The 23,760-nt window shown below is 33.4% G+C and overlaps 3 protein-coding genes across 4 annotated transcripts; 1 reads left to right on the forward strand and 2 right to left on the reverse strand.

Annotated features, from left to right (window-relative positions):
* Window positions 1–3,732: 3,732 nt before the first annotated feature.
* Window positions 3,733–6,999, reverse strand: LOC8278424. 2 transcript variants are annotated; one of them, XM_015716638.3, is made up of 4 exons: window positions 6,330–6,999; window positions 5,447–5,878; window positions 5,047–5,342; window positions 3,733–4,295 (listed from the first exon to the last, which is right to left on the reverse strand). In XM_015716638.3, exons 1-4 carry the CDS (start codon window positions 6,801–6,803, stop codon window positions 4,241–4,243), a joined length of 1,257 nt encoding a protein of 418 aa, XP_015572124.1. In that variant the 5' UTR covers window positions 6,804–6,999; the 3' UTR covers window positions 3,733–4,240. The 2 variants fall into 2 exon arrangements, with proteins under 2 accessions (XP_015572124.1, XP_015572123.1); XM_015716637.3 differs by having other exon boundaries at window positions 5,036–5,342; window positions 6,330–6,998.
* Window positions 7,000–8,459: 1,460 nt separating this feature from the next.
* On the forward strand, window positions 8,460–11,156 carry LOC8278423 (4-coumarate--CoA ligase-like 9). The gene is made up of 6 exons (XM_002514918.4): window positions 8,460–9,721; window positions 9,963–10,152; window positions 10,261–10,406; window positions 10,510–10,577; window positions 10,698–10,800; window positions 10,875–11,156. Exons 1-6 carry the CDS (start codon window positions 8,708–8,710, stop codon window positions 10,998–11,000), a joined length of 1,647 nt encoding a protein of 548 aa, XP_002514964.1. The 5' UTR covers window positions 8,460–8,707; the 3' UTR covers window positions 11,001–11,156.
* LOC8278422 (lipoxygenase 6, chloroplastic) lies at window positions 11,145–15,382 on the reverse strand. The gene is made up of 9 exons (XM_002514917.4): window positions 14,812–15,382; window positions 14,301–14,578; window positions 13,975–14,215; window positions 13,554–13,880; window positions 13,397–13,482; window positions 13,209–13,316; window positions 12,702–13,003; window positions 12,229–12,495; window positions 11,145–12,044 (listed from the first exon to the last, which is right to left on the reverse strand). The coding sequence occupies exons 1-9, from the start codon at window positions 15,179–15,181 to the stop codon at window positions 11,285–11,287; spliced, it is 2,739 nt and encodes a 912-aa protein (XP_002514963.1). The 5' UTR covers window positions 15,182–15,382; the 3' UTR covers window positions 11,145–11,284.
* Between the last annotated feature and the right edge of the window lie 8,378 nt (window positions 15,383–23,760).

Below are 23,760 nucleotides of genomic sequence, written 5' to 3' on the forward strand. Positions count from 1 at the left end.
AGCTTAATTTCTCAGTAAAAGATGATTTCTGGTAATTCTTATTATCGGAAATCTGCCATGTAAATTCAGAGAATTTTATATATATATGGTTTCTATATATATTTAGACAATGTTTTTTTGTGTTTGGATTTTTGGCGACTGTTATTGGTCAGTCTTGGTCTATACCGGTGTTGTCCGGGTCCTTCACACGATTGCTCTTTGGAGCGCTGCCAGGGGCCCGAATGTAATAAAGAAACATTTTTTTGAGGGCTTTTATGCAAATTCTATTTATTTGTGGGCTTTTGGCAGTGTCTTTGGGTTGCAAGACTGTTTTACTCTGCCATTTAGGGGCTTCGTTGAATCGGATTTTAAAGCCATTTAGGTTCTTTTTTTCTTCTAAGCCTCTAATGTCGCTATGATATTTTAATAGAAAAATTATAAAAATATTACTATCGGTATAAATTTTTTTATTATATAAAAATATTAAAAATACAGTTTTTTTTTTAATTTTTTTAAAAATACAGTATTAATTATTTTTTAATAAAACAACCAGAAAACAATTGAAGGAAAATCAAAAAATAACCATATCATATCTTTTTAAAGAAAATTAACAAAACAGCATTTTTTTTTTTAAATTTACACAATGAAAATGAAATATTTTGTTGATTTTAAAATATTTTTAAAAAATTTACTATTTTAATATTTTCTTATAAATGAAATGCAACTTCAATAAAATAAATTATAATAAAAAAAATTTCTAAATTTTAAATTTGAAAAGACAAGTAATAAGTTTGTTACCAGAGATTCTCAAAATAAAGAAACATGATTTTTCTTATACATTCTTTATAAGAAAAATATATTTAATATAACTCTGTAATTCGTTAAGTTACTAAACTTTATTAAATTTAATTTATAAACAAAATATTCAAATCATAAACAAAACCGCAAATGTTGCGCGTGTGCTGTGCTTTCTCAACAGGGTTTTCCACCAAAGAAGCATTCATCTTGAAGGTGAAGGACAGAGCACCAAGGGCGGCCCTTTCATTGATCATGGCCTCAGCTAACGTTTGATTTAGAGGCACCGAAGAGGCAGCAGCAAAATTGACATGCATCAGTGTGTTTGTGTTTGGCTCTAGAAAGAATTTGGAGGCAAAGAATGCTGTGGAAGGGATAGATTTATCGTGGAAGTAAACAGAAGCCTCCATATGTTCACAGTACAAGAGAGTTGCAAGGTTCTGCTCGTTGCGGATAGTGAAAAATCGACATTCCAATTGGCTGACATATGAGAAGAAGAAGAGATGTGGAAGGGAAAAGAGTACGACTGAATCAACTTGGAATTTGGGTCCATAAATCTTTGTATCGAAACCCATATATAACCATGCAACACCTGCTAAACTGATAATTAGCATCGCAACCACACAAATAACATTCTCCGGCCATGCATCTCGACACATCAATCGGCAACAATTCAGTGGTTCGTCCCAGACTGTATTAACTCTACCATTTTCATCATCACCACTGTATCGAGTGAGAAGGGGATGAGTAGTAGGCTCCATCTCTTCCAATATGCAACTCGGCGATTTATGCGCCCTACTCAGTGGCTATATAAAACCATAATCGATTCTTTAATCTTTTATGTAAGTCTGATTGTAAGACATCAACAAAAGAATATTCTACTACTAGCATTTTATATCTACTGTGACATTTTTTCAATTCAATTGGTGGACATTTTTTTTTTATTATTTGAAACCTTTCTGTTTACCATTTGAATTGAAGTGGTGGACTTTACTATCCGCCAGTCCAACTAGAGAATAGTGTTGTTCGCCACTTGTAGTGGGAAATAGTGTCCACGTATGTCAATTTCCATCGTAAATTGAGAATTATTTATCAAACTATCTTAAAAACAGAATTTTCTTAACTTTTACTCTAAATTGCGAATTTTCTTTTCTAAATATCCTAATTAAACAAAAAGCCCTATAATTGGTACTGGTTCATCAGCTTTAACATGGTTAGTGTTTTCACTCCATGGCCATAAGATTTTCCAAATTGGGTTTGAGTTGGGGCGGATAGTTCCAATTAGTTTTTAAAGTTTCATTGAAGTTTAGACTTGTAAAAAAGAGATATGAATGTTATCAATAATAGGCAAGAAAGAGAGCTTAAAGAATAAGCTAAAAAAATAACATTGTATGTATGATAAAAAGATGACTTTTATACTTTGTAATATTTGGTTTACAATTAAATTTTATAGTGTCATTAGCCCACATCCTCACAAGACTAAATATCTCAAAATTATTGATAAAAAACGCGGAGTTTTGATCGAAATATTACAAGTTTGCAGGTCACATAGATAGATTAAGACATCGGCTTCCGGTTTTATTACAGAGACCAACAACATTGGACAACCACATTAATTAGTCAATGGTGGATAACAACTTAGGTGTTTTAGTTATTAGTTTCAGTATTATCAACGACTGTTACAACTCCAGTTATATGGGTGTGTTCAACTATGATAAATAATATTTGAATTAGATAAAGAAGACGAGCCCCTGAGGAGAGTAGAGGAAATGACCCATCCATAAGAAATGTTGATAACAACGGGCAACAGGAAGGACATGCGGCACACACACATCTATAACAGACGCGTGGTCTCCTTACCGACAACAACCGCCACCAGTGACATACAAAGATATTCTATCGGCAACCATAGACAGTAAGTGTATTGTTAAGGTGGTCGATTACGTGCTATTCGTTAGTTTTTATTATGATACACTGCCTCATTTTTGATTTTAGGTGATGATCCTAAAATGGATACTCATTAAGAAAAGAAGGAACAAAAATACAAAATAAGCAAACTTCATGAGACTATTTTTAATTATCCTATATAAATATTACTCACTCACTTGTATATAACAAAAAATTATGAAATGAATATTTTATTTTTTTTATGTTAATATTTAATATAAATTAACCAATCAATAAAAATAAATATTATTTTTTGTTGAGACAATTTGTTTCTTTTATTTTATTTTTTGTTATTTTTTACTTATTTTAACATAACTATTAAAGAAGTATAAATATCTATATTCTTCATTAATTGAATAAATTCAAATAACATAAATGCCAAAATCAAGTGACATATATGTATTTTGGTGGAGAAAAAAGGAGAAGCACTAACAAAGGCGCGAGAAAGAAAAATAATACTAATAGAAATCGGATACATACCTAAATGAACTTTTATTAAAATAAATTCAATTTTACCTGTAAATTTCAAGACTTTCTTTCCCTTAACTTTATATATCATTTTCCTCAATCTTTCCTACACATATCAATTCTCTCTTTCTTTCCTACACATATCAATTCTCTCTTTCTTTTTCTTTTTTGTGGCATTACACTTTACGGTTTTATATAATAATATGATAGAGTAGCATTTAATATGAATAAAATTTGAAACGACAGAGCTCATTGGATAGTCAATGGAACATATAAAATTCCATCCTGATCTTCTCCTCTTTCACTTTACTCAAGTTTGATGTCTGTGTATTTACATGAGGAGTACCCCCAGTTAAGGTCTTTTATTGATTAGCTTCTATTGATATTCGAATTTGCAAGCTCAAATTCATGGAAATTATTTAGGTGATTATTCAGTTTATAATTCAATTGCAAGACAATGTCACCACTCACTTGCAATTGAGCTCTGCCTTACTGTTCAGAATATTTGTGGCCCATCATGACACATGGGTTCAAACTCGTTGATAACTATAAGTTTTCTTTTCTTTTTCTTTTTCTTTTTCACCACTGGGGCATAGATCAAAGCTGAAAATATAGGCAGGGTACAGAGATGAATTGCTACTTTTTCTTATTCTATGGGAGGCAAATATGTAGTATGCTTACAACCTAGACTAAATGCATCTCAATCTTTGTTCATTACTAGGTAGATTGTGACAGAAGACTTGTCTGTTTTCTTCTTTACTTTAGTTGCCCGAAACAGCAGCAAGCTGGATGGTTGTTCTTTCAGTCAGCATGATCTATCAGTCTTAGTGTCCTTAATAATCATAACATGTCTTCCAGCTTTATAAGTGATGGAACGAGGTTGGCCTTGGAAGTTCAGCCTATGTTGCTTTCCAAGCTCATAAACTTTCCAAGCATTTTGCCCAAGCTTAGCTTTGGAAACTATCATTTAGAAGTGAAGACTATCGTCTTTCCAAGCACAAAGGTTACAAGAGTAAGTTCAATGAAAAAGATTGTGTTGATTAGGCCGCGATCAACCGTCCAACCAAATATAGTGATCCCTCCAGGATTGTTTTGTAGATACATGACTGCATATGTGAATAAAACAAACTTGAAAAACTGGCAAAAAAATGTTCGAAAGCAATCATGAGGTCAAACATTTTCTTATGTGCAACATGCACATTGCGCCTAATTAAGAGTCGGCTAAACTACATTTCATGAACAAAAGATAGAGATGTTTAAATTGCAACTCCATATACAAAATTAGATACTCAATTCCTAGTTCCATTTCACATTTTTTTCTATCACAGCCAGCAAATAAGGTTGTATAAGATTCCCTCATTCTAGTACTACTTTCTGCTATTGTTCTTAGATATGGATAGGAGTTCTAAACCAACTAAAAAGATCATTCCACAAATTCAGGCAAATGCAGATGTATAAGGATCTAGGTCAAGTTTACTATCAATAAGTACAAGACAACTGGCAATTATAATGCCAAGATTTTTATTGCTATCACATATGCTTTTACAGGCATGGAATGGTGTACACATGCTGTATCTAGTCAATAGATCCACTCTTGGCATAGCATGTTAGATGGTATTATTGGCATTTATGATATATTAACCAACAATCATACTCAATCAGTCAACTGATTTAGTTCTTCTTTTATATGTATGATCTTGCTAATGTTATTAACATAATTTGGAGATACCTATCATGCTAAACAAGAAAGTGCAGCAGATTAGATTGGATGTAATCTAATTAAAGTAATACGGTTTCTTGATGCTCAGTTAAGATTATATAGAAATAAGATGATTTTAGTCCATACCAAAGGCTTGCCTTTTGTGATAAGAAGACATGTAGGATGCCAATTGTGTGTTTGTAGGCATTGCAATATAATCCGCAGACTCCAAATCACTTTCAGAATAAGTTATTTGTAGCGAGTTGAGCGGATTCGGAGCTTCCAAGTTACCTGCACTATTTGAAACTCTCATGTGAGATGAATCACCTGAACCACATGTTGCCAATGCATGCCATCTACTAACTACAGAAGCAATTCCTTGGGCTCTATGGGATATTTTTGTAGCCGCATGGAGACAAAGAATTATCCCAACTACCTGGACAACTGAAGATACCTGAAAATATGCAAATAATAGACCTTGAATCATTGAAATGCGCAAATATAGTTTTTGGTTAGACAATATTCTAAGAAACTAGCTATGAAAATGAAGGACTTAACTGCAAAATCGCCTCCATTAATCACAGTGATAATACCGCTATACCCTGTTATTTGGAAAAGAGTAACGATTTGACCTGCAGTGACAACACAAAACTGCAGAAGAAGAAAAATGCGGAACTTGTGGCTTATCTTTGACAGGTGATAACGGAGACGAATATGCTCCTCTATAAATAGCAAGACATCAGATTCTCTTTCCAAGAGCTTCGCGTAGTCATCAAAGTGAATAACTTGCAAATTGCAGACCAGATGAAATATAATGCTGGCTGTTAAAGATATAGTACTCACATAACTCCAGGAAAGAGTCATGCCTAACAAAATAGTGGTAGACAACCACCATGATTCATGTTGTATGTACGATATACGAATGACCTCTCTCACTACTTTCAGAATGAAACATGGCAGTGACCAGAAGACCAGTAAACGGAAAGAATCCTGAAAATCAAATTCTAGAATCATTTAATTTCATAGGCCAACATTTACTATCATGATGATGAAAGATAAAGAACTGTAATATGACAGAGAACAACATAAACACAATTTGTAATGGTGAGAAATTCCAATGATTGATGTAAGTTCACAGGCTGGAGATAGAAAGTAATGATTAATTAGGAAATTACCAGGAATTGGAAAGAATAGCATTACAATCTAATTCTAAAATTACAAGGCTACTGTGTTCAGACTTCAAATGATTTACAGACTTCATTTCACACTAAGCACATCATACAAAGGCAATTGACCAATTGGTCCAATTCAAGCAAATTTCTATGAAATAAATCAACTGGCATTAAAAATCAAGAAACCATCTTCAGACATGGGTTTACTAGCAAAATTAAACATAATTGCAGAATAATTACGAAATCAAACAGAGGAAGCAAAAGCTAACCTTAATTTGTTGAACATATTGATGACTAAACCGAGCCAAAATATGGGCATTACAGCGGTCAACGAAGAGAAACTTTCTCACACCATACTTGCGTAGATTAAGGGAAAGGCAGGCTAAAGAAACAGCAGCAAGACAAGCCTGAGAAGCAACAATATCAAGCTCGAAGTCCTTTATCTGATACTTGTCGCAACCAGAACATTTAGACAACTCAAGTATTAAAACAGGAAGCAACCCACCTATCAATATAAAAACAGTCCAAGAAACAAGAAAGCTCAAAACCGAAGATTGATTGAAACCAAGAAATGTAAGAAATATCTCCAGCCCTTTAAGTGACTGATTAAGATCAGCATTAGTTTCTTGATTTGGCTGGTGGTGGTGGTTATGGTGGTTGGTGTTGTTGTTTTGAGTTGGAGGAAGGAGAGGTGTCTGAATTGCAGGTGGTTGGTGTATTATTTGTATGGGAGGATCTGCCATGAACAATCTTGAAATTTTCTCGTCTTCAAATCAAGAAAACAGAACAACAAGAACTTTAATTTAAAAAACACAAGTGAAGCTGTGATCTCCTTTGGTTGATGATTCTTCTGGTCAAAAGGCTGATCAAATGATTTTTAGTGCCTAACCTCATTGTCTGTCCGTATATGTATTCATTTAAATAGACACTTTGCACCAAATATATATATTTTTTAATACCATCTTCATACAAATGCACTCTGGATAGACTGCAAGTAATAGTTTGAAGTGGGTAATTTCAGCCATTGATCACTTAGACTGTGGAGTAACTATTATGCATTGTGAGGCTGTAAAGATGAGGAACATATAGTATAGTGGGTCTGAGTTGCATGGGATTATGGGATAATTTTGAGAATTCTACTGGAAAGTTGTAAAGTGGAAGCTAGAATCTACTTTGCTTTTAATATTTAAATTTTTGTGCCATCCTTCTCTATAAGAATGAATAAGGGGACAAGATATTATCCAAGAAAAGAACATTTAATTTTTAATATTAAAAGTATTCAATCTTCAATCTGATGATTCTTCCATTCCATTAGAACTAATGGATGAGCATTCAAAATAATAAATTACCAAGAAAATACTGTGACTTGAGTGACTGCCATTAAAAATACACACTTACTACATTGTCTGATATGCAAAATTTTCAATCATTTGGTTAAGTGAAAACCAAATTTCTTTTTTTTTTTTTTTAATTTTCTTTTGATAGAAGAAAATTCAAATTTCAGGCATCAACTCATGTTAGAAGGAGTTAGACATATAAAAAAATGATTGCTTTTAATAATATATATATTTTTTTAAAAGATAACTTTACTTTGAAGTTTTCTTTATTATGCATTTTGTCTTACAAATATTTAAAAAAAAAAAACTAATTTTTTATTTTTGTTTTTCACATCATTAATTCCACAAAGAAGTCCTTTTTCTGTTAGTTATTTGTTATGTGAAAATGTACAAATTTGATCAATGTGTTTTTCGATAAACAATTCAATTATTGATTAATAACAATTTTCTTTAGAACTCAAGTTGAAAAAAAGGCATGAAATGCATATATTATTTATTGGTATGGATTTAGTAGGATAGTGGGGAAGTCAATCCCGCCAAGATTTGAAAGTTCGTTGGGAGTAGCCATCAGGAAATGGGTACGTAGGAGGCATTAAAAAAAAAAAAAAAACATGATGAGAAGACGTAGAAATGTGGGAAAAAATAGTGATGCTTTGCTTCATAGGGTAAACACATATAAATGTACTAATGATTAATATTCATCATTGGATTGGACCCCCCATTCTTTTCGGTTAAGATTGAGCATTAATATCTAATAAAAGTTGGGCTAATTTAATGATAGAATTGCATGATGATCCATGGTTATAGCAAAGGTAATTTGGGACTCTTGAAGGAGGAAGAGTAGCAAAGGTAATTTTGATTCATTGATTGACATGAATGGTAAAGTAGTTGGCAATCATGTGTTTTTATTTATTAGATTTTCTTTCGGTATTTGCCCTATTTTATTAAAAGAAAACAAAAAATAATAGAATCTAAACTAAAGAGAAATTATTGAAAAGAAGGAATTAATTATGTGATGGGCCTATTCTTTTCTTTAGTTCAGAGCGACTTCAGAACAGACGTATGGAAACAATCGGGCCTTTCAGGCGTAGCTGCCAGGCAAATAGAACTAACCCAACTGTCGCCTGCCAAAAACAGGCGGGTAACTTAAAAATGCAACTAACTGAGAGTCAAGTCGCTAAACCTAATCCTAAACGCAAATTAATCGACTCAAATTCCACCTCTTTTTCTTCGCCACTCATTCTTATTCACAACACAACTCCATTAATCCTGCAATCTTCTTCCTGACGCACTCACCATAAACAAAAGGTATGTCTCAGATTGAGAAAAACCCATCTTCCAGTATTGACCCAAAAAGTGGTTTCTGTTCAAAAACTAAAACTTTCTATAGCCTCAGATCTTTAGCCCAGCTTCCACCTCTTGCTTCCCCAATTTCAGTTACTGACTTCATTTTCTCCCTTCTCCAATCTTTCCCTCCTTCTGCAGCCACTCCTGCGCTTATTGACGCTGTCACTGGCCACCGCATTTCTTATCCTGAATTCATTATTCTCACCAAAAGCTTATCCTCGTATCTTCATATCGTTCTCGGCCTCAGGAAAGGAGACACTGCTTTTATTCTTTCTCCAAACTCAGTCCATATCCCTATTATTTGTTTCTCTCTTTTATCCTTAGGTGTTATTGTCTCACCTGGAAATCCAGCAAGTTCAGAATCCGAGATTCAGCATCAAATTCACCTCTCCAAGCCTGTAGTCGCATTTGTCACTGGCCATACCGCTCATAAAATCACTAATCTTAACACAATTGTCATAGACTCACATTGGTTTGAATCGATCAGAAGTCACAGAGAACCTGAACCTGTTAAACCTCGTATTTATCAATCTGATCCCGCAGCGATTCTTTATTCTTCAGGGACTACAGGGAGAGTTAAAGGAGTGATTTTGACTCATAGAAACTTCACATACGTGGCAGCAGCAGGTCATGCTGTTCGCGCGCCCAGGCAGACACCTCCGGTTAGCTTTTGTGTAGTGCCTTACTTCCATGTGTATGGATTATCTTACTTCATTAGAACATTGACAGTGGGAGAGACTTTGGTTTCGATGGGGAGGTTTGATATGAAGATGATGTTGAAAGCTATTCAGGATTTCAGGATTACTCATATGGCGCTTGCTCCACCTGTTGTTGTGGCCATGGCTAAGGGTAATAATGGAATGGTTGATGGGTATGATCTGAGTTCTCTTGAAGTTGTGGGTTGTGGTGGAGCTCCACTCAGGGAAAGTGTTGTTCAACAGTTCAGGAAAAAGTTTCCTAATGTCATTTTGGGTCAGGTTAGTTCAGCAATAATCTAGTTTTAATATTTCCTAGTTTAAAGGAAAAGCAGAAATGTAGTGAATTAGAGTGCAAATTTTTGGCTCTTTATGAGTTGAGCACTTACTTTTTGTCTTTATTTTTCCTTTTTTGCTTCATATACTACACAAAATTGTTTAAAGGTTGTAAATGCTGCTATTTGAAGTTTGTAATGTAATTATGAGGTACTAATGATGTTTATAGCTATAAAAAAAAATGAAGGCATATGGGTTGACTGAATCAACAGCAAGAGTCTTTGGAACATTAGGCTCTGAAGAAGGTCAAGTTATGGGGGCAACAGGAAAGCTCATGTCTAACTGCGAAGCAAAGATTGTTCATCCTGAGACTGGTACTCATCTCCCACCTGGCTCTCCTGGTGAAATCTGGGTTAGAGGACCATCCATTATGAAGGGTAATTTTTATATTTATTTCTCTTTTCTCTTCTATATAAGCGCATCATTATTTTGCTATGATGGGTAGAATTATAAGCTCTAAATTGAATGTTTTCAATTTAGTGTAGGTTATGTTAATGATGAAGCAGCAACTGCTGCGACTTTAGATTCTGAGGGATGGCTGAGGACTGGGGACCTTTGTTATATAGATAATGAAGGCTTCCTGTTTTTTGTGGATCGAATTAAGGAACTAATCAAATATAAAGGCTACCAGGTTAGGTATCTCTGTTACTGTAGTTAATCTCATTAGTATTGTTGCTTGATCTAGTCTCATATCTGTACATGTGCATAATCATGTTTTGCTGCAATTTATATAGGTTGCACCCGCAGAACTTGAGCATCTGCTTCATTCCCATCCAGATATTGCTGAGGCAGCTGTAATTCCGTAAGAAATTCCTTTCCAAGAATCCATAAACTATATATGTTTAATGTATTATGGTTACTAGAAAACCATTCTAGTGCTGGATTTGTTGTACAGTGGATCTGATAAGAAATATATTAGCAGGTATCCTGACGCCGAAGCAGGTCAGGTACCCATGGCCTTTGTGGTACGGCAAAGTGGAAGCACAATTGATGAATCACAAATCAAAGATTTTATAGCTAAACAGGTAAATAAATTTTCAGTTCTCCCATAGTTAGATTAGGGCCTTTTCCATCTCTCTAACACCTGTAAAAAATATAGGTTGCGCCATATAAGAGGATACGAAGGGTTATCTTCATTGATTCATTACCGAAGAATGCAGGCGGTAAAGTGCTCAGGAAAGACTTAATCAGATTTGCACTATCAGGAGCTACTTCTAAGTTATGAATTCTTCACTTTAGCATCAAACCATGTCACTTTAATTGATCTTAGTTTCTTTTGTTTTACAAGAACAAGCCAACGTTAATCAACTTGGATAATGTAAATGTGTTCTACAGTCTACATCTCATGTTATTACAAAGCTGCAAGTGCTTGATACAAAAATTTTCTTCAATCGTAATTATATGACCACTTTGTTGCAGAGATTTTGGAACTGAATATCCATTGACAAAGCATGATACAATCACTAGCTACAACCAGACCTATTCTGACTTTAAACCAGTTTAAATCCATTAGATAGAAATGCTGTTGGGGATTCCTCGGCCAGTTACCCCTGGACCTGAGGAGGGAAGGAGCAATTCATAGGGAGGAATGCCCGCACCATTTCTGTTTTTAAGACGAATGTCCTTGTTTCTCTTATTTATTGTCTGCTCTATCTCCTCTATTCGACCTCTGAATCTATTGAACAATTGCAGTATTTCGTGATCGTTTATCCAATGGCTATGTAACTGATTCGCCTCACCCAAGTACTCTTCATCCGGGGCATGAGTCGACAGAGTGTTTTGGACAGCCATCACTTTGGTGGCTTGAAGTTTAGTTGCCAAAGAAGATAGGAATCTTTGCTGGGGATTTAGGATAAAGTTCTCATAATCAGGATCATTCTCTTGTGGGATGAGTTTTCTCATTAGTGTAGGACGATTAGGCACATACCCTCCAAAGGGATACTGCCCAAAGTTCAAAGCTGCATGTTGACCTGATGCGATCCATATCATTGTTGTTAGTATGCCAGATAAATCCTCTTTGGTTTGGAGTTTAGGCCACCATGGTTCATTTCGTTTGTCGTAGTGACCTTTATTCTTAATCTCATCCCACCAAGCCTGGAGCTCGAGATCAGAAGTGATAGAATTAGGTTCCAGATAAAAGTGATTGACATAAGATTCTACCCACTCTTTAATGGCTGACCATATGAGAAGTCCATCTGAAGCATAAGGGTAATCTTCAATCACAAGTCGGACACCACAAGGCATCAAAGGATCCTCCTCTGCCATACCCCTGAAAAATTTCATCATTATACGATCTTGTGGATTTGTTTTATAAGTTAACAAGGATATCAAGGCAGAATGTGATTAGAACTGGATAATGCTATTAAAGACTAAGCAAAAAGGAGAGGGAGAAAGTTTAGTGCATCAAAGAAGGTGAATTTCGAGGTAATAACAAAATGTATTTTGAAAATTACCTGCGAATGAGATCTGCTGGCAATGCCTCCATGTCAAACCGCCACATACTCTTGTATGCTGCAGAGCTAATCTCCATGGCATACTTCCCAGGACTGAAACAGGCCTCAATTATGCCTCCTCCATTTATTAAACTTTGTCGTGCAAGTGCATTTATTTCTAGTGTATACCGCATATGAGGATGAAGCAGCTTGTATATTGGATGCATTGCACTGAGCTGTCTATGAGTTGCAATTATGAAAGGTTCCATAGCAGCATGTGTCCGCAACCTGAGAATTTAGATTAATCACATATAAGTAGCATAGGACACAATGGAATAAGTAAAACAAGTTATGTTCCACATTGCTAACTTCAGTTTCAACATAAATTCCAGCCTCGAAGAAAGCAGAGATGGAGAATTTAAATTGATGTGTCACCTAAATGAATCACATATGCCAATAACTGAAATATTGTGGAGATGAGACCATTCTTTTACCAGTGATTTACTAGTTGATGGACCCCAGCATCATTTGAGCAGACATGAGCTTTGGCTAGTTTCCATATCCAGTGTATTGTAGCATCATGCCCATGAGTGTAAACTTTCTTATTGGAAGGTGAAGAAGGTTTTGGAGGAAGTGATAGCTCAATAGCTATTGGCCTCAACATGCCAGCCTTGTTAAAGTAGAAAACTGTCCTTGAGGCATAAGCTTTTCTCCCTGGCAAGGAGTTCATCTTGTCTATAAATGGCAAAAGCATGTCATGGTAGTCAAGTATAAATAACCTCTTCTCCTCAATTGCCTGTATCAAGCATCATAGAGCAAATTAGAACAAAGTGCATCTCTTTGCTAGGAAATGAGTTCGCGTTGATTTCTAAGACTAAATGTTTAAGGTGGAAATCTTATTGCTTGGGTCATACACCTGAATACAATGCATCAAGCACCAATTTGAGTATGTGGAGATCACGCTAAGATGGATGCATGTACAAACAGCATGATGCTTTTACCTTTTCTACACTCATTCCATTGAGTTCTCGTTCTATTAGATCTTTTGTGAGTGCTGATTCAGGAGGGCCATATACAGCAGGATCTAGTTTACTCAGAATTGGAAATTCCTGTAGAATAGAACCTAACATAAAAAATACAAACAACGAATCCTGTTAACAGCAAGAATAAAATGCAGTTCAGAAATTACCTTCATAACCTCAATGTTCACTGGATTAACCCCTGCCAAAGCCTGGCGTGCAAATTCGTTATCACGCAACCAAGCAAATCTATCCCCTGGACATAAATATATATATAAACCAACTGTCGGCTTTATAAACCAAGCAAGCAATACAACAGATACATACTTTTTATAATAGCGGGGATTTCATACTTCAGTAATCTTTCACTAACACTTAGAACCTGTTTCATCACATTGCCCAATACAGGATGAATTACTTTATGCTCTTCAGTTTTTAGGAGAAGACCATCATTGTATAACTTATCAATATCAGAGAAGCATGAGAATGGAATATCTGAGCTTGACAATGCAGCAGCAATAGTTGGGATGAGATTATGAAGCAGAGCTTTCAACCTTCCAGCAGAGAAAGTGTTCTGCTTGATCTCCTCAAAAGTTTCATCCCGAGGAACATAAACAGGATGTGGCTTCTCGATTCTACTCTCACAAAGAGGAGCTAAAGACATTGTTTCAGTGAAATGTATATCCCAATTAGAATTAGTATTGACAAGATATAATGGACGGAATCTAAAATTTTTGGAGAATACTACCTTTCTTGGCTGGTGGTCGGCCAGTTCTGCAGCGCATAGGATAAGGCCAAGTCTTATTACCACCAAGAACTGGCCTAGCAAGATCTCCATCCTTATCAGGATTACCCAAATCATTATAAGGTGCGTAATCATAAATTCTATCATGAGGCTTTCGCTCGCCTCTTCCATTACCACGAATACTAAGCAAGTCCTCACGCCGTAGATCTTTAATGCCAGGAGGTGTTTGTGATGGTAGGTAAGCCTGCTCAGACAACATGGTCAATCACATAGATAAAAACATAACAATATGGAAATAAAGTAACTATTGAATAGCTAGTAATCCTCACTTGATTTCTGAAGATAATTCTGCTTTCAGGATTATCTTTCTGAGAATGGATCCATGTATTGGCAGAAAAGAAAAATGGGCTGTCATCAAAACCATGAATGACAATCTCCATTAAGTAGAACTCCTTGTTATGAAGATTGGTAATGAGAACAGCTCCAGGAGTGCCAAAATCTGAGGGGACCATGAAGTCAGCTGCATATTCAACAATATGAGCATGGCTTGATGGCTTTGGCAACCAGCCTCGAACAGAAGACTGTACACTCTTTCCAGACTTGGTTACTAACAAGAGCAAAGCAGTAAACTTTATTACTCAAATATCCAAATGGCCAATCTATATTGTTTCACCAAATCATAAATATCAAGAATCAACAGGAGCTCTGTACTTCAAAACATAAATAAATAAAACATACACATCCAAGTGACCATTTTCACACTGGGAAATGATCATAAAATCCAAGTCATATAATCACCCAATTGAAAAGGGTAAATAAGAAAATATACTGAAGACATACCAGGGTCAATATCTTCACTAATAAGCTGGATCAAGATCCCTTGACCAATCCCATTAACAAAATACTCCCATTGATCTTCAAACTTTTCATTGATCTTTTCTTTCATCTTTTTCCTTGTAGTAATCACTGCCTTCACATGAATTCCTCCTGCTCTCTCATCATTACCTAAAGGCAACACTGATCGCCCACTTAAAGACTTATCAGCAGACTCTACACTAGTACTTTTGTCTTCACTGCTTATCACTGCTCTTATTGATCCACCATAAGTCGCTCTTGATACTGGCACTTGGGTCATCCTCTTTAACCCAGTCTTTGTACCGCCTGGTGATCCCTGGAGATTGAATGAAGATATTTGCTTCACCGCATACATCTTTCTCTCTCTATATCGAAAAAACGATGTCGTCAAGGAGAGAAGCAGAGCTGCTCTCTCTCTGCAACTAGGAAAAACAGAGAAGAGAGCAGAAAGTCTACTATTTTATGTCTGTGAAGGAGAGAAGTGGACTAGACGACAGGCTGATTACGATTTCTCTTCATTGATTTATTCTTTTCTCTTTTTAAGCAAGCTTGTATATTCAATGATGTGAACCAAACAGAGTAATATATATCATTTCTCAGTTGGTGGCGCGTAAAAAACACGAGCCACTGAAAAGGTGGGAATATGAAAGCCAAATGAAGTTGCTAATAAAATTCACGCAAAATATATTTTCTTAACCTGTTGAATTTTTAATTTTAGTTTACATTTTTTTTCCAATTTTTATTTATTTTATTAAATTTTTATATCTAAATTTTTATTTCTTAACAAAATAATAATGTTTTGTCATATAATAAAAATTAAAATATAAAGACTTAATAAAATAAACAAAACTGAAATATGTGTAAATTTTTTTAATAGTTAAAATTAAAATAAAATAAAAACTTCAAAAATTTAATAATAAGTTGAAATTCTAGTTAACATAATTTAATAATTTTTCTGATTTAGTCTTAATTTTATTATTTAAAAAATCTTCCATTCTTTCAAAAATCTTCTATCTCTATTCTCCAGACAAAATTTTCTATTTCAGTTTTCTTTTATTAAAATAATAATTAGCTTACTGATTTAATGGATCTTTCACTTTCATACTTTTAAAGTTTTAATCCATTTCCCTTTAAAAAGTTCTTTCAAATATGTTTTAAATTGTAATCTATTTCTATTTTATAATTATTAATTCAATAATATATTTTTATTTATTAATATAAATATTACCGCATGCAATTAATTTTTATATGTTATATTTTAAAATTATAATTTTATAGAGAAATTAATAACATTAGCTAAAAAATTTATATTTCTTAATTGATGTACAATTAAAAATGAATTATCTATTTAAAAATAATTTTAGTTAATTAAATTGAAATGGGTGATTGACTTTTAGATTTTTTTTCCTTTTAGCTAATAATTAGTTAATTGTTAACCAACTTATTTTTTAAATAATTATTTATTTATTTTTATTTTCAATTTTTGTATAATTTATTTTAAATTGAAAAATACTAAACACCTATCTCAATTTGTTCCAATTTTTGTACATTAGATAATACATATAATATTTTTTAATATTTTAAAATTAAGAGATAATTTTATAAAAATATTATATTGACATATAAAATAAATAAAAATTAAAATAAATGAAGGTAAATTGTGTAACATTTCTGACAAGTACTAAAATGGGCAGTCTGTTTGGAGTGTCTTCATTAATAATGACTACAATTTGAAAACAGAGATGTGAAAATGGTTGTTGGGAATTTGGTTTGGCAGATATGTCTAAACATGTCCCAAAAAGGTTCACAAAATTGGTATAAGTTTTGATCATTGATAGCCTTTTTTGTGTGTATATAATGAGTGTTAAAGGAGATATTTAGAAGTTTCTTTCATCATGTCAAAAAGATTAATTAATTAATTAATTAATTAGAAATATCTTGTTGATGAGTTTTGAGCAAAAGAATATTATTATTCAATATAATACTTAATGGATTTATATTAACATTAAATAATCACAAAATTAAAAAGATAGAAGATCCTTACTTGTGATATTTCTTTTTATTATTAAATGTGATATGCATGATCAATTTTTAATTCATTGGACAGAATTGAAAGGTTCATATAGAAGTCAATAGCTATATTTGACTTGTGTCCTTTAGTTATCTTATCTTGATGCTTTTAGTTTGGTGATAAAATGAAATTATATTATGAGTAGACATTAAGGATTTACATTTTATTAATCTCACTATAATAGTAATAAGCAATGAGGATTTAGCTTTTGTAAATATATTTGACTTTAGTTTAATTAAAAAATAATATTATGCACCTCTTTTCCTATTATATTTCATCTAAATGGTCTTCTGCCAAGTCACTTTTAAATTATATTATTTGATCTCTGTTTAATATTTTTTATTTGTTACTAAAAAGTTTTAAATTTATATTTGTGAAGCATTTGGTTTATTTAAAAAGTTTATGGTATAATTAAATCCTAGGAATAAAGTTCATGATAATATTTAAGTATTTTTTATGAATATATTAATGAAATCTAATACACCTAAAATACTAGTGAGAATTCTTTTTAATCATATTTTAATAAAGAGACTCATTTAAAAATTAAATAATTAATTAGTGATATGCACAATCTCTAAATAACAGAGGTATATCACTTAGTTAGATATTAGAAAAATTTGTGAAGGCAGTTGAAGAATATAAATATAAGTTTTTATTATCAATTAATTCTTTAAGTTTTATTTTTTATTATTAACTAAAATTTTTAATTTTTCTTAATAAATAAAGGTCGATGATTAAATATTTATGCCAAAGCTTAAATTTCATTAATTTTTTGGCCTAATACATATGTAGTTCCTTGTACTTGTCTAAAAAAATCAGTTAGCACCCTAGACTTCAACTTTGACCTATTAAACAAATCTACTTAACTAATTGCTCACACATAGGGCTGAGCACGGATCGGTCCAATTCGGTTATCTATAAATCACCAGGACCATACCAAACCTCGGATATTTTAAAATTGAAGGTACCAATACCGTACCAAACATAAAAGGATCCAATACTGTATTGTACCAATTTTACGGTTAAATACAGTTCGGTTCGGTGCTATTTTCGGTTCTAAAAAATTTAAAAAATATAACTTTAATATCATCTTTAATCAAATACATTTAGAGAAAATATGATTACCAACCTAAAAAAAATAGCATGAAAATCTGAATTAGAATTGCAATCACATTCTTGAACAACCTGTTTTGCAATTCAGTCACTTGCAAATATAATAATTCATTCAATATTCAAATACAAACCATTAAAATATATGTTTCTACTAGCATAAAAATATTTTGCAGATGACAATCATTAAAATAAATAAATTTACAGATTTTATGCAGCATTAAAATACATGTCCAAAATTAGCAAAAGAATGTTATTACCTCCCCTCAAAATTAGCATTCCACATTTAATCTTGACATAAGGGACTCACCAATCTCAGGATCTTGAATAATTTCTACAATAAAAGTAAAAAATTATGTCAATAAAACTGAACAGCATCAACAATAAACAAACATATGTAAGAAGTAAAGAAATGTTACTTGACTCTATGTTTTCAATATCCTCTATTGATTCTTCTAGTTGGATATGTTTATTTGAACTTCTAAGCCAATCTTGGCAACAAATGAGGCCCTACGCTGTTGTAAGAAGTAAAGAACTTCTATATTGATCTAGAGTTCGTCCTCTAGTACTAAATGCAGATTCAGAGGCTACTGTTGAAGCTTGGATAGTTAATACACCGCGTACAACCTTGGATAAGATAGGATACCTTACTGAATTCACCTTCCACCATGCTAAGATATCGAAATCAATGGTGAATTTTTCTGCAAATTCTTCGAAGTACCTATCTAACTCAGATATCTTAGACAAATTCTGTTGCGCTTCTTCCTCTAAAAAGAACTCATCAATCTCTTCTTCTGTTTCCGTATCACTTGGCCCACTATCATATGCAGATTTTTGTGAGCTCCCTACAACCTCACCCATATATAATTTATCCTCAATTATCTTGTATTCATCCACCATCAACTCTAAAGCTGTTTTCAATATTTTTTCCAAATCTTTTGCCTCATCTTCACCATAATAAATGGTATACTTAGCTTCCAATTACTTTAATTTGCACCTAGCTTTTAAGTACTTTAAATCTAGTATTATAGTATATATACTATATTACTAGTATCAGTATACTATGTGACATATTAATATATATAACTTATATTTTTTATAGAGTATAAAGTATATTATAATATTATAGTTATTTTTAATATGTATTATTTTTTTTATTTTAATAATAATTGCTTGAATTATATAAATAAAAAATATAAAATAATTTTTTATAGAGTATAAAGTATTTTATAATATTATAGTTATTTTTAATATGTATTATTTATATAATATAAATAATTATTAATAAATATATGTAAAAAATTTGGTTCTACGGTTTGATCCGGATCAGTACAAGACAGATCGGTTCTGGTACACGGATCGGTTCTGGTACAGTTATGGTACGGTTTTTACTAAAGAACCAGTACCATTACATAATAGTAAAAAAATTCGGATCGGTTCAATTCGGTTATAAAAACTTTTGGTTATTTCGGTACGGTTATTCGATTCGGGCGGGAATCACCGAGATCCATGCTCAGCCCTACTCACACATAAGCACCTGCATGGTGATTTGGAAAGGTGCATTTGGTGGTAGCTCTGATGCATGAGTGAGTTGTTTTTTAAGACGCTGACATGGATATAAAACAGCTTTATTTGGTGCAGTTTTCTTCATAAAACATCCATCATCCTCTTCATTCTTATTCTCTTTTTGATTTTTAGGGTTTTGTCAAGTTATATTACATTCATTTTCTATTTCTATTTCAAAAATTTTTTCCTTCTTCTCATGATGGAGCAGTCTAAAATCGACCAATTACCCAAAAAATTTATGTTTCCAACGTGTCATTATGAGCAACCTGCTAAATTGAAGGCGTCGTGGATAGTTTCAAATCCTAGACGAAGGTTTTTTAATGTAGAAACTTTGGTGTAAGAATTGCTATTTTTGTTAATATTTTAAAATTGTAAGTTGATTTACTTAATTTAATATGTAATTAGTTTATTTAAATTGTAGAGGATCGGTGCTTGTGGGTATTTTCATATGGTTTGATTCACCGGTGGCTGAACATTCAAGACAAGTTATTAATGGTTTGCTGAGATGTATTAGAAGAAGTGAAGATGAGATGCAAAGTGCAAAGAATAAGGCGAAGCTTTTAATGTTGTTGCTTGTTGTTGTTATTTTCTTTTTCTGGATTGTAATGCAATTGCTATAAGTGAGTAGATATGGTGTAATAGTGCATGGCTGTTGTTATTTAGTAGTTTAAGGTTAATTCTAAAGTAATTAAAGTATATAGCATTATGAGAAAATTCAAGTATTTACTTTGCTGGTATATAAACTGATAATTGCAAAAAGAAAGGACTAAAAAATATGAAAAGAAAATACTATTTCGAGTGCATTACAAGAATTAGTCCAAAACATGAATTGAAGGACTGTCATACTAAAAACTTATATTTTTAACAGTACAAGACTAATAGATGCCTAAAAATAATATAATTTGTTTATTGTCATTACGATTAAAAAAGGACTACTACCAAATATCCTTTATTTACAAACTCAAAAAGTGCATAAATTGTCTTAAACTCTATGGCTTCCATCTTGGTTTTGGGACATGAAATGGCATTGAAGAGCTATTCTAGCTAGAATTGATGCTTGGTTATGGGGCAGTTGATGAATGTCTGACATTATCTGCACTTTGTTGGGCACTTCTTCTATTTTGCATTGTCATTTGAGCTTGTTCTTGTTGCAGTTGTTTGGTGATAACAACATTCTTGCCTTTCCACTTAAGTTCTGGAGGCTTAAAACCCAAGTCAATAGGTTGAAAAGCATGCTTGAAATGAGCAGGAGGTACAATGACTGCTGCTCTGGCCAGGCTGAGAAATGTACAAAAAACACACATATTAGGATAAGTCCCTATGACAATTGGAAATAATGGTGCATGACTTATAACTTACATTGTACACTGTGTACCCAGTTTGTTCATTTATATAGCATCCTAGGCCATTCAATCTTGGTCTTTTTGGATGGTGTGGTTGTCTTGTTGATTCATTGTTAGGTGTATAAACAGCAGGACTAGCAGCAATATTGTTTCCTCTGCCCCTTCCAACACCTCCTCTCCCAAAACCTTTGCTTCTGCCTTTACTGTTTACAACTCTACCAGTGGATTGAGAAGCATTTGGGATATTTGCTGTGACACCAGTGGATTTAGAAGCACTTGAGACATTTGTTGTCACAGGTGGTGTTATTGGTGTTGTTAGGTTAATACCACTATTCCCCACCTCAGCATGTATTCAAGTATTATGTAATGCAAATAGAAAATAAAAACCAATGCAATATATTCAATCATCACATTGTATACCTGAGATGGAACATTTCTATTTCTCACTCCATCAATAGTTGTATTCATCATATGAGCACTTGCCTATGTCAATTCATAGGAACATTATCAATTAAATATGTAGTAAACTACAATCTAATAAAAAATAATAAAAAAAAGAACAGCCTTTATTTACAAATACTTGACTTGTTAATATTCCTTTGTTAGGACAACCTTTCTTGTTGTGGCCTTTAGCTTTGCACAATGAGCAAGTCATTTGTGCACCTCTTCTAGGAAACTTTTCCACCTTCTTTGGCTCATCCCTGGATTTTCTTCTAGTTTTCTTTGGCCTGCCTGGCTTTTTTGTTTTATCTGAAGGTTCAATTGGATTATGATCTGACTCAAGCCACATTCTCATGCCAAGTACTAGTTATATAGGGAATTTATAAACCTTGAGATATGTTTCTTTTTTATACCAATATAAAACAAAGTCTTCTAGTATCATATTCCTATGGTTCATTGCATAGATGGCATGGGCACAAGGAATTCTCTTCAATTGCTAGCCCTTACAGGTGCATGTTTGTTTTTTGATATCAACTGTATGGCTATAATCCCCATCAGAAATTTTAAACCCTGCATCCCCATTCCATAGAATCTGACAACTCATAGCTCTATCCTTATTTTTCTGCAATCTCTCTCCATTGCCATTGGTGAGATATTAATAAACCAAGTGTGAGCAAAATCCTTCATGGTTGTAATCCTTGTCATAACTTTCTTCCTAATTTCTTCAAGTATGGAAATTATTGATTTATACTAAGTATTAAAATCCATGAATTAAAGGTTTCTGCTATATTATTCTCACAGACATCATACTTAGCTACATCTTCAGAATATGCCATGCACCATGTCTCTTTGTTGTAGCATAAAAGGTCCTCATAAATCCCTCTACCTAGTTTCCCTATAACATTAAGCTTATCCCTAAATTTTGCCTCAAAACTACTCCAGGCACATTCTCAACATTTTTTTCTCCTTTCAGCCTCTCTCCAGTTTTTTGCCCAGTTACTCCAAATATGCCTGCACACATTCTGTGCTCAACATTAGGCATGACATCACTAACAACATGTATCAACCCCTAATCCAAATACATATCAAAAACATAAATTTTATAAAAAAAAATAAGAAATAATAATAGCAATTAAATACAGTAAACATAATATCTTACCTTTTGTATGTTTGTCATAATAGTCAAACCTTCATCATTTTGCAAGTCCAGATCATCTCTCAAGCTTTGTAAAAAATGCATCCAAGTGACCTTTGTCTCTAACTCAACTACAGACCAACCAATGGGAGACATCTACCCATTTCGATCTTTTGATACTGCCACAAGAAGCTGTCCTTTGCAAATTCCTCTTAAGAAACATCCATCTAGCCCAATCACCTTCCTACATCCCTCATTCCACCCATGTTTACAAGAACTTAAGCAAATATAGAATCTGTCAAACACTTCATATCTAGGTTTTTTTCTTTATCAATCTTTACAAAACAGGTACTGCCAGGATTTGATCTATTAATCTCATCAACATAGTCATGGAGCTTGGCAAACTCCTGCACATGATCACCCATACTCTGTTGGAATACATTTCTCTTAACTCTTCTACAAGTAGTTATACCAACATACATCTTCAACTTTTTCTTGCACAAGTCTTGTAACTCTCATAGCTTGATAGATGGTTGTGAAATAATCCCATTCTTGAAATATTTTGCTAAAAAATCTGAGTTACATAGTGCATTCTTATTAAATTTGTGACATTTATGCACTGGCTTATAAGTCTTCACCACAAAGTTCCCAGTATTCCTTTCATAACTTGCAAACAACAGCCATGGACAAGCAGCCTTCTTGCACTTCACCCTCACTCTGCGAACTTCATTTGGTCTTAGCTTCAACTGCACACCCTTGTGAATTGCATATTTTGCCACAACTTTTCTAAACTGGATTGCATTCTCAAAAATCATTCCAACCTCCCATATTGGATGCTGGCATTCAGGATCATAATAAACCTTATTACTTTCTCTCCTAGCAGGAAGATTTACTCCCTCATCACCTTCTTCAAGGTCTGTTTCATTACTACATTAATCATCACTTACATAATGTTTTGCATCACCAGTAAATTTTTTCTCATTTCTATTGTTCCCTCTATCAAAATTTTCATATCCCTCACCATATGCCCAACTTCACCTAATAGCACCTCCACAAATCCATTTTCTGCCTCTCTCCTCCTTTTCCTCTAAAGAAAGTCCCTAGCAGCCTCTCTTACATCCCTCAATTCTTTATTGACATCACTGCCATAATTGTCATCCTCATCAGTCCCTATCAATTCCTCACTTTTAGCCTCACTATCAGCCTCATCCTCAACCTGCCCTTCACCTTCACCCTCACCCTTACCCTGTCCTTCACCTTCACCCTCC

This window comes from Ricinus communis, chromosome 7 (assembly GCF_019578655.1).
Source record: "Ricinus communis isolate WT05 ecotype wild-type chromosome 7, ASM1957865v1, whole genome shotgun sequence".
Taxonomy (NCBI): Eukaryota; Viridiplantae; Streptophyta; class Magnoliopsida; order Malpighiales; family Euphorbiaceae; genus Ricinus; species Ricinus communis.